The sequence below is a fragment of the Lissotriton vulgaris genome, chromosome 2_1 (genome assembly GCF_964263255.1).
Source record: "Lissotriton vulgaris chromosome 2_1, aLisVul1.2, whole genome shotgun sequence".
In the NCBI taxonomy this organism is placed as follows: domain Eukaryota; kingdom Metazoa; phylum Chordata; class Amphibia; order Caudata; family Salamandridae; genus Lissotriton; species Lissotriton vulgaris.
Genome location: NC_141687.1, coordinates 815,176,058 through 815,195,063, shown reverse-complemented (window position 1 = coordinate 815,195,063; position 19,006 = coordinate 815,176,058). Strand labels below are relative to the sequence as shown.

Below are 19,006 nucleotides of genomic sequence, written 5' to 3'. Positions count from 1 at the left end.
TAACGTCATACATCCCCAGACTTCAGCCCCATAGGTCGATGTGGGGACACATTTAGACTTGTATAACTGCAGGAGGGGCACCAGTTGACCACCGCCTCAAGGCTGTGTAAGACTAAGAAGGGAGCCTATTGCATGTGATAATTGTGTTCTGCGTTGTATAATGCTTAGGTCCATAACCCAGAGGCAGAAAAGTGCCAACTAGATACAGGAAGCTACTTATGTTAGTCAGCCAGTTATGGCCAAAGAACAGGGCTGAGAGCTGGCTGCACCTAGGCCCACATGCCATAATATGTGACTTAGAAAAATTGATGCGCAGATCTTGAGAGGCCATAAGCTCAACTAAAGCATGCACTAATAAATGCAGCGCCTTCTGGGTGCGGGCCTTAAGCACTGTGTCATCCGCATATAGCAATGTGGGTATTAATCTGTCTTAATCTTATTTAATATTTATCTCACCAACTTTATCAGGAAAACTGTATTACTGTGTAAAGTAACACATCTCTTTTGCTACAATTTCAGATCCACCAGGCCCACCCTCTAACCCAAGAGTGACAGACACAACAAAGACAACTGCTTCTTTGGCTTGGGGCAAGCCTCATTACGATGGTGGACTAGAAATCACTGGCTACATAGTTGAGCACCAAAAGGACGGAGAGGAAGAATGGATAAAAGATACGACTGGGTCGGCTTTACGAATCACTGAATTTGTTGTTGCTAATCTTCAACCAGGTGGAAAGTATCGCTTCAGAATTTGTGCAATTAACGCAGCAGGTGTTGGAGAGCCAGCTAAAATCATAGACTTCACAGAAATTAAAGATCGTGAAGAGAGTCCTGATTTCGAATTGGATGCTGAGCTGAGAAGAACACTGGTTGTTCGAGCTGGACTGAGTATACGTATATTTGTACCAATTAAAGGCCGCCCAGCACCTGAAGTCACATGGATGAAAGGTGACATTCCACTAAAGATCCGTGCTAACATTGAAAATACCGAATCCTTTTCACTTTTAATCATCACAGAGTGCAATAGATATGATGCTGGAAAATACACTATGAATCTTGAAAATGCAGCAGGAAAGAAATCTGGCTTTGTGAACGTAAAAGTTTTAGATTCACCCGGACCACCAATCAATCTTAAAGCCAGAGATGTAACTAAGGACAGTATTACACTTCAGTGGGATATGCCTCTTCTTGATGGTGGTTCAAGGATAACAAACTATATTGTTGAAAAACGTGAATCAACTCGTAAGGCCTATTCAACAATTACAACCAACTGCCAGAAATGTTCTCTTCGAATTCCAAATTTGGCTGAGGGCTGTGAATACTACTTTAGAGTTTTGGCCGAAAATGAATTTGGAATTGGTGAACCTGCTGAAACCGCTGATCCCATTAGGGCCTCTGAGGCACCATCTGCACCTGAGAGTCTCAACATAATGGATGTCACCAAGAACACTGTTAGCCTTGCTTGGCCCAAACCCTTGCATGATGGTGGCAGCAAGATTACAGGCTACGTGTTAGAAGCACAGAAGAAGGGTTCGGATCACTGGTCACACATTACAACCGTGAAAGCATTGGACTATGTGGTGAAAAATCTGAATGAAAATGAGGAATATGTTTTCCAAGTGATGGCAGTCAACAGTTCAGGGAGAAGTGATCCAAGAGAAAGCAGGCCAGTTCTTGTAAAAGAACAGCAGGCACTCCCAGAATTCGACCTTCGTGGTGTTTACCAAAAAATGGTCATTGCCAAAGCTGGTGACAACATCAAAGTTGATATCCCTGTACTTGGACGTCCAAAACCAACAGTCTCCTGGAAGAAAGAAGGCCAACTTCTTAAAGAAACACAGAGAGTAAATGTTGAACGTACAGCAACTTCAACCATATTGAACATTGGTGAATGCACAAGAAGTGACTCTGGGAAGTATACACTTGCAGCTAAAAATATCCTTGGAGAAGTTAGTGATGTTATTACTGTGCAAGTACATGATATCCCAGGGCCTCCTACTGGACCAATCAAATTTGATGAAATTTCATCTGACTATATTATTCTTTCATGGGACCCACCAGAGAATGATGGTGGAGTGCCGATAAACAGTTATGTTGTTGAAATGAGGGAAACTAATACTACGACATGGGTTGAACTAGCTGCCACAGTGATACGCACAACCTTTAAGGCTACACGTCTGACTACAGGAGCTGAATATCAGTTCCGAGTTAAAGCGCAAAACAGGTATGGAACTGGCCCACCTATCAATTCAGAGAATGTAGTTGCTGCTTATCCATTCAAGGTTCCGGGTCCACCAGGCACTCCTCATGCTTCGATAGTTACAAAAGATTCCATCACTATTAATTGGCATGAACCTGTTACTGATGGTGGCAGTGCAATTTTGGGATATCACATTGAAAGAAAAGAACGAAACAGCATCATTTGGCAGGTTATGAGCAAGGCCCTTGTTGTAGGAAATGTATTCAAATCAACAGGACTTACTGATGGCATTGCATATGAATTCCGTGTCATTGCAGAAAATATGGCTGGAAGAAGTAAACCAAGCAAACCTTCAGAGCCTGTGTTTGCTCTGGACCCAATAGATGCACCTGGCAAACCAGTAGCTCTCAACATTACCAGACATGCAGTCACACTTCAGTGGTCAAAACCAGAATATAATGGTGGATTTAAGATAACTGGGTACACAGTTGAAAGAAGAGACCTTCCTAATGGTCGCTGGCTTAAGGCTAATTTCAGCAACATACTGGAAACAGAGTTTACAGTAAGTGGTTTGACTGAAGATGCTGCATATGAATTCCGTGTAATTGCCAGGAACTCTGCTGGTGCTGTGAGTCACCCATCCGAGCCATCAGAAGAAATAACATGCAGAGATGATATTGAAGAACCAAAGATCAGAGTGGATGCTAAATTTAAAGACGTTATCATTTTGAAAGCAGGTGATCTCTTCAGGCTAGACGCAGATGTTTCAGGTCGCCCTCTTCCAACAATGGCTTGGACAAAAGAAGGAAAAGACATAGAAGAAACTGGAAAACTAGAAGTCAAAATCTTTGATTTCTCTACTGTTCTGATTAACAAAGATTCTGCAAGAAGAGATGGTGGGGCATATACACTTACTGCTTCTAATCCTGGTGGTGTTGCAAAGCATGTCTTCAATGTTAAAGTTCTAGACAGACCAGGTCCACCAGAGGGGCCTTTGGCAGTATCTGAAGTCACAACAGAAAAGTGTGTACTTTCTTGGCTACCACCATTAGATGATGGTGGAGCAAATATTGACTATTATGTGATTGAAAAACGTGAAACCAGCAGATTGGCATGGACAAGTGTTGCAACAGATGTTCAAGTGCTAAAACACAAAGTCACCAAGCTACTGAAAGGCAATGAGTATGTATTCCGAGTCATGGCTGTCAACAAGTATGGTGTGGGTGAGGTTCTGGAATCAGAGCCTACACTTGCAGTAAATCCGTATGTCCCACCTGACCCACCAAAAACACCAGAAGTGACAAATATCTCTAAAGATTCAATGATTGTCTGTTGGGGACATCCAGATTCTGATGGTGGAAGTGAAATAATCAATTACATAGTGGAACGACGTGACAAAACAGGCCTTCGCTGGATAAAGTGTAACAAACGAGCAATCACCGACTTACGTTATAAAGTCTCTGGACTGACAGATGGACATGAATATGAATTCAGAATAATGGCTGAAAATGCTGCTGGAATTAGTAAACCAAGCTCTTGTAGTCCCTTCTACAAAGCTTGTGACACAGTCTTTAAGCCTGGACCTCCTGGAAACCCTCGAGTACTGGATACCAGTAAATCATCGATAACAATAGCTTGGAATAAACCAGTGTATGACGGTGGGTCAGAAATCACAGGTTACATGGTTGAAATAGCTCTCCCGGACGAAGATGAATGGAAAATTGTAACTCCACAAGCAGGACTGAAAGCTACATCATTTACTATTACTGGTCTCAAAGAGAACCAGGAGTACAAAATCCAGATATATGCCCTGAATTCTGAAGGTGTTGGTGAAGGTGCTCTTGTACCTGGCTCACCAAAGGCTGAAGAAAGAATGTTGCCTCCTGAAATCGAGTTGGATGCAGAACTTCGTAAGGTTGTTAGCATTAGAGCTTGCTGCACTTTGAGATTATTTGTTCCAATTAAAGGAAGGCCTGCACCTGAAGTGAAATGGACAAGAGAAACTGGAGAACCATTAGAAAGAGCCTCTATTGAATCAACAAGCTCATACTCTCTACTCGTTGTTGAAAATGTGAATCGATTCGACAGTGGAAAGTATATGCTCACAATAGAAAATAGCTCAGGAAGCAAATCAGCATTTGTGAATGTTAGAGTGCTTGATACTCCTGGAGCACCACAAGATTTGAAAATTAAAGAAATTACCAAAGCATCTGTTACTCTAACATGGGAGCCTCCACTCATAGATGGAGGGTCGAAAATAAAGAACTATATTGTTGAAAAACGTGAGTCTACCAGGAAAGCCTACTCAACAGTTGTTGCAAATTGTCACAAAACTAGCTGGAAAGTTGATCAATTGCAGGAAGGTTGCAACTATTACTTCAGAGTTCTGGCTGAAAACGAATATGGTGTAGGCCTCCCAGTTGAAACATCAGAGTCTGTAAAAGTTTCTGAAAAACCACTCCCTCCAGGCAAAATAACCTTGGTAGATGTAACAAGAAAAAGCGTTACTTTATCCTGGGAAAAACCGGAACATGATGGAGGCAGTAGAATTCTAGGCTATATTGTGGAGATGCAGAGTAAAGGAAGCGACAAATGGACTAACTGTGCCACCGTGAAGGTTACAGAAGCCACTATCTCTGGACTAACTCAAGGTGAAGAATATTTGTTCCGTGTTTCTGCTCAGAATGAGAAGGGAATTAGTGATCCTCGACAGTTAGGAGTACCAGTTATTGCAAAAGACCTTGTGATTGCACCCACATTTAAATTGCTATTTACCACATTCAGTGTGCTTGCAGGGGAAGACCTGAAGGTTGACGTACCATTCATAGCAAGACCAAAACCAACTGTTGTATGGCACAAAGACAATCTGCCACTAAAACAGACTACTAGAGTAAATGCAGAGAACACAGACAGTAATTCACTACTTACCATAAAGGAAGCCTCCAAAGAAGATGTAGGACAATATACTGTGAAACTTGTCAACACAGCAGGGGAAGCATCTGAAAATCTTACCATTGTTGTCCTTGACAAACCAGGTCCTCCTACAGGACCTGTTAAGTTAGATGAAGTCACAGCTGATAGCATCACCATTTCCTGGGAACCACCACAATATGATGGAGGAAGCTCTATAAACAACTACATTGTTGAAAAAAGAGACACTTCAACAACAGTCTGGCAGGTTGTGTCAGCAACTGTTGCACGGACAACCATAAAAGCAACCAGACTCAAGACTGGATGTGAATATCAGTTTAGAATTTCAGCTGAGAACAGATATGGCAAAAGTGGATATCTTGCATCAGATTCTGTAATAGCCCAATATCCATATAAAGTCCCAGGTAATCCAGGAACACCTTTTGTATCACATGTCACAAAAGACAGCATGATTGTACAGTGGAATGAACCAGTCAATGATGGTGGTAGCAGAGTCATTGGCTACCATTTGGAGCGCAAGGAAAGAAACAGCATCCTTTGGGTTAAATTAAACAAGACAATCATTCAAGACACAAGGTTCAAAACAACTGGTCTTGAAGAGGGAATTGAATATGAATTCAAAGTTTATGCAGAGAATATCGTAGGCATTGGAAAGCCAAGCAAAGTGTCAGAATGTGTTGTGGCACGTGATCCATGTGATCCTCCAGGTCGCCCAGAAGCTATTCTTGTGACAAGAAATGCAGTAACAATCCAGTGGACAAAACCTGAATATGATGGGGGCAGCAAGATAACAGGCTACTTCGTTGAAAAGAAAGAGTTGCCAGAAGGCCGATGGATGAAAGCAAGTTTCACAAATGTAATTGAGACCCAATTTGCAGTAACAGGTTTAGTTGAAGACCAGAGATATGAGTTCCGAGTAATAGCAAGAAATGCTGCAGGTGTTTTTAGTGAACCATCAGAAAGCACAGGCCCTATAACAGCAAGGGATGAAGTAGATCCTCCTCGTATAAGCATGGATCCACAATACAAAGAAACAATTGTACTAAATGCTGGTGAATCATTCAAAATTGATGCTGATGTCTTTGGTAAACCTATACCTTCCATTCAGTGGCTGAAAGGTGACCAAGAGCTTGCAAATTCGGCCCGTTTAGAAATAAAGAGCACAAACTTCACCACAAGTATTAGTGTGAAGGAAGCAATACGTGTGGACAGTGGTCAGTACACACTGCTGTTGAAAAATGTAGCAGGCGAAAAATCAGCAACTGTCAGCGTGAAGGTTCTTGATAGACCAGGACCACCTAAAGGGCCTATTGCTGTGACCGGAATAACAGCAGAAAAGTGCACATTAGCTTGGAAACCCCCACTTCAAGATGGTGGAAGTGATATTTCACATTACATTGTTGAAAGAAGAGAAACTAGTCGTTTAGTATGGACTGTGGTAGACTCTAATGTACAAACACTAAGTTGCAAGGTTACCAAACTTTTGGAAGGAAATGAATACATCTTCCGCATAATGTCAGTGAACAAATATGGAGTGGGTGAGCCCCTTGAATCTGAACCAGTAGTTGCAAAGAATCCCTTTGTTGTACCACTTCCACCCAAGGCTCCTGAAGTCACAGCAGTTACTAAAGATTCCATGATTGTTGTGTGGGAAAGACCACAGTCTGATGGTGGCAGTGAAATAACTGGCTATGTTGTTGAAAAGCGAGATAAAGAAGGTATCAGATGGACCAGATGCAACAAACGATTGGTCAGTGAATTACGTTTTAGAGTAACTGGGCTTATCGAGTCTCATCATTATGAATTCAGAGTATCTGCTGAAAATGCTGCTGGCATGAGTGAACCTAGCCCATCCTCAATTTTCTATAAGGCATGTGACCCTATTTACAAACCAGGGCCTCCTAATAATCCTAGAGCTATTGATGTCACAAGATCATCAGTTTTTCTTTCATGGGGAAAACCGATCTATGATGGTGGGTCTGAAGTACAAGGATACATCGTTGAAAAATGTGATGTAAGTACAGATGAATGGTCAATGTGTACACCAGCACCTGGCATCAAAGAAACACGCATTGAAATTGAAAAGTTGGTAGAGAAACATGAATATAAATTCCGTGTTTGTGCTGTAAATAAGGCTGGTGTTGGAGACCATGCAGATGTCCCCGGTTCTATCATTGTTGAAGAAAAACTTGAAACACCAGACCTTGATCTTGATCTAGACTTAAGAAAAATTGTGAACGTGAGGGCTGGAGGTTCACTAAGATTGTTTATCCCTATTCGTGGACGTCCTGCACCTGAGGTGAAGTGGTCAAAGGCTGATGGGGAGATCAGAGATGCTGCTCAGATTGATGTTACAAGCAGTTTTACAACACTTGTACTTGACAATGTGAATCGGTTTGATTCAGGAAAATACAATCTAACTTTAGAAAACAGTAGTGGAACCAAGTCTGCCTTTATAAGTGTGAGGGTTCTGGACACACCAAGCTCACCAGTTAATCTTAAAGTGAAGGAGATCACTAAAGAATCAGTAACACTTACATGGGAGCCCCCAGTGTTGGATGGTGGAGCAAAAATAAAGAACTATATTATTGAAAAAAGGGAAACCACAAGAAAAGCATATGCTGCAGTGGCAACAAACTGTCATAAAACCTCCTGGAAAATAGACCAGCTACAAGAGGGATGCAATTATTACTTTAGGGTGACTGCTGAGAATGAATATGGAATTGGTGTTCCTGCAGAAACATCTGACCCAGTTAAAGTATCTGAAGTTCCACAACCTCCAGGAAAAATAACTGTTGTTGATGTTACAAGGAACAGTGTGTCTCTATCCTGGGAGAAACCTGAACATGATGGTGGCAGCAAAATAATTCAATATATTGTAGAAATGCAAGTCAAAGGAAGTGATAAATGGTCAGAAAGTGTACGTGTCAAGGCACTTGAAGCAATTATTACTAATTTAGCACAAGGAGGAGAATATCTCTTTAGAGTAATAGCTGTAAATGAAAAAGGCAAAAGTGATCCAAGATCTCTTGCAGTTCCAGTGGTCGCCAAAGACCTGGTAATTGAGCCAGACGTAAGACCTGTTTTCAGTAGTTACAGTGTTCAAGCGGGACATGATTTGAAGGTGGAAATACCAGTTTCTGGACGACCAAAGCCAACAGTAACATGGACAAAAGATGGTCAGGCTCTTAAACAAACCACAAGAGTTAATGTCACTGATTTGCCTAGCCTCACAGTATTAAACATTAAAGAAACTATGAAAGACGATTCTGGCATGTATGGAATAACAGTGGCTAATATTATAGGGCAAAAAGTTGCATCTATTGAAGTTATAACTCTAGACAAACCAGATCCACCAAGTGGCCCTGTAAAATTTGATGAAGTGAGTGCTGAAAGTATTACATTATCATGGAGCCCTCCAACATATACTGGTGGTTGCCAGATCACTAATTACGTTGTTGAAAAGAGGGACACAACAACAACAGTATGGGAAACTGTTTCTGCAACAATTGCAAGAACTACTCTGAAAGTATCTAAACTAAAGACTGGAACAGAATATCAATTCAAAATATTTGCTGAAAACCGATATGGCCGCAGCTTTGCCTTGGAATCTGCAGCAATAGTAGCTCAGTATCCTTATAAGGAACCTGGCCCTCCTGGCACACCAGCTGCAAAGTCTATCACAAAAGAAAGCATGATTATACAATGGCATGAGCCAATTATTGATGGTGGAAGCAAAGTTTTGGGCTACCATCTTGAAAGAAAAGAAAGAAACAGCATTATGTGGACGAAGATTAACAAAACCATTATTCAAGACACATGTTACAAGACAAGTAACCTTGAAGAAGGCATTGAATATGAATTTAGAGTATATGCTGAAAATATTGTTGGCATTGGCAAAGCAAGCAAAGTTTCAGAGTGTTATGTAGCTCGTGATCCATGTGATCCTCCCGGGTGCCCAGAACCGTTGATCATAACACGAAATGCTGTTACTTTAGGGTGGGCCAAGCCTGAATATGATGGTGGAAGCATGATCACAGGTTACATAGTAGAGAAAAGAGATCTACCCGAGGGTCGCTGGATGAAAGCAAGCTTTACAAATGTAATTGAAACTCAGTTTACTGTTACAGGGCTGACAGAGGATGAGAAATATGATTTCAGAGTCATTGCTAGGAATGCAGCTGGTACATTTAGCAAGCCTTCTGATAGCACAGGTCCTATTACAGCAAAGGATGAAGTAGAGCCTCCAAGAGTTTCCATGGATCCAAATTACAAAGACACAATCATTGTCAATGCAGGAGAAATCTTTAAACTCGAAGCTGATGTTCGTGGAAAGCCTATTCCTAGCATCCAGTGGTTCAAGGGAGATAGGGAAATTGAGGAATCTGCCAGATATGAGATAAAGAACACAGATTTTAGAGCTTTGATTGTTGTCAAGGATGCCATTAGAGTTGATGGTGGACAGTATATCCTACAGGTTTCCAATGTAGCAGGCACAAAGTCAGTTCCAATTAATGTGAAAGTTTTGGACAGACCAGGGCCACCAGAAGGGACAATTCAAGTTACTGGAATTACTTGTGATAAGTGTTCACTGGCATGGAATCCCCCTCAACATGATGGCGGTAGTGACATTTCCCATTACATAATTGAGAAGAGAGAAACAAGTCGCCTGGCTTGGACTGTTGTTTCACCTGATGCAGTCGCCACAATGCTGAAAGTAACAAAACTTTTGGAGGGCAATGAATACATTTTCCGTATAATGGCTGTCAACAAGTATGGTGTTGGTGAACCTTTGGAGTCTTCCCCAGTGCTGATGAAAAATCCATTTGTGCTTCCTGGTCCCCCTAAGGCATTAGAAGTAACCAACATTGCAAAAGACTCAATGACTGTCTGCTGGACTCGACCTGATAGCGATGGTGGAAGTGAAATTATTGGTTATATAGTTGAAAAGAGGGACAGAGCAGGAATTCGATGGACAAAATGTAACAAACGCAGAGTCACCGATTTGCGGTTTAGAGTCACAGGATTAACAGAAGACCACGAATATGAATTCCAAGTATCAGCAGAAAATGCAGCTGGAGTTGGAAAAGCAAGTCCACCTTCAATTTATTATAAAGCTTGTGACCCTATGTTTAAACCTGGGCCACCTACTAATCCTCATGTGGTTGACACTTCCAAAAATTCAATCGCCCTTGTGTGGGGCAAGCCTATTTATGATGGAGGCAGCGAAATCCAAGGCTACATTGTAGAAATATGTAAAGCAGAGGAAGAAGAGTGGAAAATGTGCACTCCACAGACTGGATTACAAGTCAATCGATATGAAATTAAAAACCTAATTGAACATCAAGAATATCAAATTCGAATTTGTGCTATAAACAAAATTGGTGTGGGCGAAGCTGCTTCGGTTCTTGGAACAGTTAAACCAGAAGACAAACTTGAACCTCCTGAGTTAGATCTTGATTCAGAATTAAGAAAAGGAATACTAGTCAGAGCAGGTGGTAATGTAAAGATTCACATTCCATTTAAGGGTAGACCCGCACCTGAAATTAGCTGGTCTCGAGAGGAGGGCGAACTGTCTGATAAGTCACAGATAGAAAAAGGCATCAACTACACCCAGTTGTCAATAGATAACTGTGACAGAAATGATGCTGGAAAATATGTTCTCAAGTTAGAAAACAGCAGTGGTTCAAAATCTGCTTTTGTGACAGTAAAGGTCCTTGACACACCAGGCCCACCACATAATTTGCTTGTGAAAGATATAAGGAAAGACTGTATCACATTAACATGGGAACCACCTTCCATAGATGGAGGAGCAAAGATAAAGAACTATGTAGTTGATAAACGTGAATCAACCAGAAAAGCCTTTGCCAATGTTACTACCAAGTGCGGCAAAACAAGCTTCAAAGTTGAAAACCTGATAGAAGGTGCAATTTATTACTTCAGAGTAATGGCTGAAAATGAATTCGGTGTTGGTGTCCCAGTAGAAACATTAGATGCAGTGAAAGCTTCCGAGGTTCCATTACCACCAGGCAAAGTTACACTTACTGACGTTACCCAAAGAAGTGCATCACTCATCTGGGAAAAACCTGAACACGATGGAGGAAGTAGACTTATAGGATACTTAGTCGAAATGCAGCCAAAAGGAACAGATAAATGGAGCACTGTAACTGAAACAAAGACTTGTAGTGCTGTTGTCTCCGGCTTAAGCTCAGGTCAAGAATATCTGTTCCGGGTGATTGCATACAATGAAAAGGGAAAGAGTGACCCAAGGGCCCTGGCCATCCCTGTCATAGCTAAAGATCTCACCATTGAGCCAAGTTTCAAACTTATGTTCAATTCATACAATATACAGGCTGGTGAGGATCTTAAAGTAGAAATACCAGTGTTTGGAAGACCCAGACCAAAAATAACCTGGACAAAAGATGAGCAATCTCTGAAGCAAACAACCAGAGTCAATGTTGAAGATACACCAACAGCAACCATCTTACACATAAAAGAGAGCAGCAAGGATGATTTTGGCAAATATACAGTGACTGCAACAAACCCCGGTGGCTCTGTCACAGAGAACATTAGTATTATTGTGCTAGATAAACCTGGTCCACCACGAGGACCAGTTCGTTTTGATGAAGTTAGCTCAAACTATGTTATCCTCTCATGGGAAGCACCAGAATATACTGGAGGGTGCCAAATAAATAACTACATAGTAGAAAAGCGTGATACTACCACCACATCCTGGCAGACTGTGTCTTCAACAGTTGCCAGAACAACAATCAAGGCAACAAAGCTGACGACTGGGTCTGAATACCAATTCAGAATCTTTGCTGAAAATAGATATGGAAAGAGTACTTCACTGGATTCTTCTGCAGTTATTGTTCAATATCCATATAAGGAACCTGGTCCCCCAGGTACTCCTTTTGTAACATCTCTGTCAAAGGATCACATGGTTGTGCAATGGAATGAGCCAGTGAACGATGGAGGAAGCAAGGTCCTTGGTTATCATGTAGAGCGCAAAGAGAAAAATAGCATTCTTTGGGGAAAACTAAACAAAACTCTCATTCAGGACACAAGACTGAAAACAAATGGGCTAGAAGAAGGCTTGGAGTATGAATTCAGAGTTTATGCGGAAAACATTGTTGGCATTGGTAAACCTAGCAAAGTGTCCGAGTGTTATGTGGCACGTGATCCCTGTGACCCTCCGGGATGCCCAGAAGCGATTGTTATAACAAGAAATTATGTGACACTGAAGTGGACAAAGCCTGAATATGATGGTGGTAGTAAAATAACTGGATATATTGTAGAAAAGAAAGAGCTCCCTGAAGGTCGCTGGATGAAAGCCAGCTTTACAAATGTACTGGAAACTGAATTTGTAGCAACAGGCCTTGTTGAGGATCAGAGATATGAATTCAGAGTAATTGCAAGAAATGCCGCTGGTAACTTTAGTGAGCCATCAGAAAGTACCGGCCCAATCACAGCCCGAGATGAGATTGATGCACCAAGAGCTTCACTTGATCCAAAATATAAAGATGTCATTGTCGTTAATGCAGGAGACACCTTTGTTCTAGAAGCTGACATCCACGGTAAACCCATCCCTGAAGTAACATGGTCAAAAGACGGAAAAGAACTTGAGGCAACAGCTGCAAGACATGAAATTAAATCCACGATCCAAAAAACAGCTCTTACTGTTAAAGATTGTATAAGGATTGATGGAGGACAATATATTCTTAACTTGAGCAATGTTGGTGGTACAAAATCTATACCGATAACAGTAAAGGTTCTTGACAGACCAGGTCCTCCAGAAGGCCCTTTGAAAGTGCAAGGAGTTACTGCAGAAAAATGCTACCTGTCATGGGGTCCACCATCTCAGGATGGCGGCGCTAACATTTCCCATTACATAATTGAGAAAAGGGAGACAAGCAGACTCTCCTGGACACAAGTTGCTTCTGATGTTCAAGCTCTGAGCCACAAAGTAACCAAACTCCTTCCAGGTAATGAATATATATTCCGTGTGATGGCTGTGAACAAATTCGGAATTGGGGAGCCAATAGAATCTGAGCCAGTTTTAGCATGTAATCCATTCAAACAACCATCTGCCCCTTCTGTACCGGAAGTTACCGCAATTACAAAAGACTCGATGATTGTCACTTGGGGACGACCCGAAGATAATGGTGGAGCAGAGATTGAGGGATACATACTTGAAAAACGTGACAAAGACGGCATAAGATGGACAAAGTGCAACAAGAAGAGACTGACAGATTTGAGATTCAGAGTAACTGGACTCACAGAAGGGCATTTCTATGAATTTAGAGTTGCTGCTGAAAATGCTGCAGGTGTAGGTGAACTAAGTGAGCCATCTGTTTTGTACCGTGCATGTGATGCTACATATCCACCAGGGCCGCCAAGCAATGCAAAGGTAACTGACACTTCAAGATCATCCGTATCTCTTGCATGGAACAAGCCCATTTATGATGGTGGTGCCGAAGTAAAAGGATATCTTGTAGAATTTAAAGAAGCTTCATCCGACGACTGGATTGCCTGCACACCACCAACAGGACTTCAGGCAAAACAGTTTACTGCAACAAAACTTAAAGAAAATACTGAATACAACTTCCGCATATGCGCTATAAATGCAGAAGGAGTTGGAGAGCCTGCACTAATACCTGGCACAGTACTTGCAGCAGAAAAAGTAGAACCTCCCGAGATCGAACTTGATGCTGATCTAAGAAAAGTTGTCTCTGTTAGAGCTGGTGGCACTTTGCGCTTGTTTGTAACCACCAAAGGCAGACCCGAACCTGAAGTCAAATGGGAAAAAGCAGAAGGCAAGTTAAGTGAAAGAGCCCAAATCGAAGTTACAAGTTCATATACCATGTTGGTCATTGATAATGTCAATAGATTTGACAGTGGCAAATACAATTTGACTTTAGAAAATAATAGTGGCTCAAAATCAGCATTTGTTAATGTGAGAATACTAGATTCACCAAGTGCTCCAGTGAACTTCATTGTTAAAGAAATAAGGAAGAATTCTGTTATATTATCTTGGGAACCCCCTCTTATTGATGGTGGGGCTAAAATTACAAACTACATTGTCGAAAAACGTGAGTCGACAAGGAAGGCATATGCTACAATTACAAACAATTGCACAAAGAATACATTCAAAGCTGAACAACTGCAAGAAGGAGGAATCTATTATTTCCGTGTCTTAGCTGCCAACGAATATGGTGTTGGTTTGCCAGCTGCAACAGCAGATCCAGTAAAAGTGTCAGAGGCACCCCTTCCTCCTGGGAGAGTAAGTCTTGTAGATGTCACACGTAACTCTGCTACCATCACTTGGGAAAAACCAGAAAGTGATGGTGGTAGTAAAATTACTGGGTACGTAGTGGAGATGCAGACTAAAGGCAGTGAAAAGTGGAGCACTTGCACCCAAGTGAAAGCACTTGAAGCAACAATATCAGGCCTTACAGTGGGAGAAGAATACACATTCAGAGTAGCTGCTGTTAATGAAAAAGGAAGAAGTGATCCAAGACAGCTTGGTGTGCCTGTGGTGGCAAAGGATATTGAAATTCAACCTTCTATTGAGCTCCTCTTCAATACATTCAGTGTCAAAGCTGGAGATACTCTCAAAATTGATGTGCCTATTCGAGGAAGGCCATTCCCAGCTGCAACCTGGAAAAAAGATGGCCAAGCATTGAAAGAAACCACTAGAGTCAATGTTGAAACATCAAAGACTTCAACACTTCTCTCTATTAAAGAGGCATCACGCGAAGATGTTGGAAAGTATGAATTATGTGTTTCAAACAGTGCTGGTTCAACAACAGCCTCTATTGGTGTGATAGTTCTTGACAGGCCAGGAGCTCCTGGACATATTCGTATAGATGATGTCAGTGCAGATAACATATCACTATCTTGGGATCCTCCAGAATACGATGGTGGCTGCCATATTAACAACTACATTGTTGAAAAGAGAGACACTACAACCACAACATGGGAATTAGTATCTGCTACAGTTGCAAGAACATCAATTAAGGTGGCACGCCTAACAACAGGTTCTGAATATCAATTCCGCATTTCTGCAGAAAACCGGTATGGTAAGAGCCACTATGCTGAATCTTCACCTGTCATTGCACAGTATCCATTTAAACCACCCGGTCCACCTGGAACGCCCCATGTTGTACATGCAACTAAAGCTTTCATGATGGTAAACTGGCAGATACCAGTTAATGATGGTGGAAGTCAAGTCATAGGTTATCACTTAGAACGAAAAGAAAGAAGTAGCATTCTTTGGACTAAGGTCAACAAAACTTTGTTAACAGACACGCAAATGAAGGTTGTCGGTCTGGAAGAAGGACTTCTGTATGAATATCGTGTCTATGCTGAAAACATAGCAGGCATTGGTAAATGTAGCAAATCATGCGAGCCTGTTGCTGCCAGAGATCCTTGTGACGCTCCTGGTCAACCTGAAGTAAGAAACATTACCAGAACTTCGGTCTCACTCTCTTGGGCCAAGCCAGAATATGATGGTGGAGCTAAAATCACAGGATATATCATTGAGCGCAAAGAACTGCCCGAAGGCCGTTGGCTGAAGTGTAATTTCACCAACATTCAAGAAACCTACTTTGACGTAACTGGGCTTACAGAAGAGCAGCGATATGAATTCCGTGTCATTGCAAAGAATGCAGCTGGATTGTTTAGTGAGCCTTCTGATTCAACAGGACCTATTACAGTAAAAGATGATGTTGATGCTCCAAGGATTATGATGGATGTCAAATTCAGGGATGTTGTTGTTGTGAAAGCTGGGGAGATCCTGAAAATCAATGCAGACATTGCAGGAAGACCATTGCCTGTAATTTCATGGACAAAGGATGGTAAGGAAATTGAAGAAAAGGCAAGAACAGAAATACAGTCAACAGATAACACAACACTTCTCATTGTTAAAGACTGCATTAGGCGGGATAGTGGACAATACGTATTAACACTCCAGAATGTTGCAGGTACAAGATCGTTAGCTGTAAATTGCAAGGTTCTAGATAGACCAGGGCCATCTGCAGGACCATTACAAGTAGCTGGTGTAACCTCTGAGAAGTGCACACTATCCTGGGGCCCTCCTCAAGAAAATGGTGGTGCAGAAATTGACTACTACATTGTAGAGAAAAGAGAAACAAGTCGACTTGCATGGACCCTCTGTGAGGGAGAACTTAGGACAACTTCCTGTAAAGTAACAAAACTACTTAATGGCAACGAATACATCTTTAGAGTTATGGGTGTTAACAAATATGGTGTTGGCGAGCCTTTGGAGAGTGAACCAGTAAAGGCCCAAAATCCATTCACAGTACCAAGTGCTCCTAAATCTATAGAGATCACCAGTGTCACAAAAGAGGCCATGACTCTCTGCTGGGCTAGGCCTGAAAGTGATGGAGGAAGTGAAATCGATGGCTATGTAATTGAAAGACGTGAAAAGACTAGTCTACGATGGATGCGTGTAAACAAAAAACCAGTCTATGACCTAAGAGTAAAATCTTCTGGTCTCCGTGAAGGATGTGAATATGAATATCGTGTCTATGCAGAAAATGCTGCAGGTCTCAGTCCCCCTAGTGACTGCTCGCCATTGGTACGTGCTGAAGATCCAATATTCTTACCATCAGCTCCATCTAAACCAAAGATTGCAGATTCAACAAAGACAACTGTAACAATTGCATGGGCAAAACCATTGTTTGATGGAGGTTCTCCAGTCACTGCATATACAGTAGAATATAAGAAAGTGGAAGACACTGAATGGTTGACTGCAGTTGCAAATGTAAGAAGTACAGAGTACACTGTTATCGGATTAACATCGGGATCAGAATACGTCTTCAGAGTCAGGTCAATTAACAAAGTTGGCCCTAGTGATCCTAGTGAAATTTCTGAACCACAAGTAGCAAAGGAAAGGGAAGAAGAGCCTGTATTTGACATTGACAGCGAAATGCGTAAAACATTAATTGTAAAAGCTGGTGGATCATTTACAATGAGTGTGCCTTTCCGAGGAAAACCAGTGCCCAATGTTCTATGGAGCAAACCAGACACTGACCTTCGTACAAGAGCAAGTATTGATTCATCAAGTTCTAAAACATCTCTGACCATAGAAAAGGCAACAAGAAATGATTCTGGCAAATACACCCTAACATTGCAAAATATTCTCAGCACTGCTTCATTGACACTAGTCGTAAAAGTTCTCGACTCTCCTGGTCCTACATCAAATATCACTGTGAAAGAGGTAACTAAAGAGTCTGTTTCATTGTCTTGGGATGTTCCTGAAAATGATGGTGGTGCCCCTGTTAAGAATTATCATATTGAAAAACGAGAAGCTAGCAAGAAAGCCTGGGTTACTGTGACCAACAACTGTCATCGCCTCACCTACAAGATTGCCAATCTTCAAGAAGGTGCTGTTTACTACTTCAGAATCTCAGGAGAAAATGAATTTGGTGTAGGAGTACCATGTGAGACGAAAGAAGGTGTTAAGGTCACAGGTATGTGTACATATGTTGCTGACAGCATGTAATGTGTGTAATAGGAATGCCAACGTAATGGATGAGGCATCACCAGTAACATCACTTAAATCACAGCCATTACAGTTTGTTTATCGGAAATTCACCCCATTTGCATAACAGAAGCATGTTTTAAACAATCTATCAGTATGAAATGATTCAAATTACCATATCTTAACAATTAAAATAGGATTAGCCTAATGCATGCTTTAACGTAAAAGTATTTCTTTGCTCATAACTGTCTGTGCATTTCAGTTTTAACTACTGATGTGAACATACATTCTAGTAGGGTGACCAACCGTCCGTAAATTTCACGGACAGTCCGTAATTGGGACCTCACGTCCGTTGTCAGTGAGGATCCCTTTTACGGACGCCTTTTGTCCGTAATTTTGGCCATCACAGGGAGCAGCACTGCTCCCCTGTGAGAGGCCTCACCCCCCCTTGATGGGGCGCCTCGCGCTCCTCCTGGAGCACAAGAGCAGCCCCATCCGCCCATTGTCATTCTGTAAGCCGGCTGATTGCCTCATAGAGAATGACAATGGGGCAGTCTGGGGGTGCTAAAGCATGTGGCAGTCTCCTCCTGCCTTAGTATACAGCAGGGCAATCTGTTAGAAATAAGGTAAAATGCCCATGCTGCAACGTGATAAAACAGTTTATTTAAAGAAGCCTAAAAAACAAGTTAAACAGAAGGGGTTATCGTTCTTTTACTGTCCCATCATTTTAGAGTGAGGTATTTTCAATATTATATTCAACAAAGCCCTGGTTACTGCTTTTTTATTTTAAGCAACTAGCACCCGTTGAAAAAGCCAATAGTCCTAGCGTCTTGTTGGTGTAATGGTACTTGCTTTATTATACATCTGGATGCAATGACAGAAACAACACAATACCAGTCGGGCGGAAGACTATGCTAAGCACAGATTTTTTGCCTAGGTGTTTTAAACCACGCCCTTAATTACATCGAACACACTCTTTGAAGAGACCCCCACGTTTTTTACACCACTTAAAGCCTTGGAAACAACACATGTCACAGTCTCCTCACATCCTGGCACTGTGCATCATGCATGACTCATGACTTCTACGTTTTCAGATTGCCTATGTGCAGGGGCATAGTGAACCCTCCCCCACCCCTTGCTTTAGGAACTACAGCAGGGGTGAAGTTCCTGATGGGCCTCTTCTGTCTGCGACTCTGCAGACAAAGGCTCAGCTCATAATGTGAAAAGGTGGGAAAGTAAATAAGTAAAGGAATGTGCGAATGGCTGGATGGATTACTGAAAGGATGAATGGATAGATAATGAAAGAAAGGATGCATGGATGAGTGAATGAGTGGAAGTATGGATGAGAGAAAAGGTAAATAGATGGA

General features: G+C 41.8%; 1 protein-coding gene across 1 annotated transcript in view; it reads left to right on the top strand.

The window, feature by feature from the left end:
* Window positions 1-19,006, top strand: part of TTN (titin) — a 380,526-nt gene that overhangs the window by 316,708 nt on the left and 44,812 nt on the right. The window contains exon 284 of the mRNA XM_086956205.1: window positions 520-17,628. Coding sequence (XP_086812331.1) covers window positions 520-17,628 — 17,109 coding nt within the window. The remainder of the gene's footprint in view (window positions 1-519; window positions 17,629-19,006) is intronic.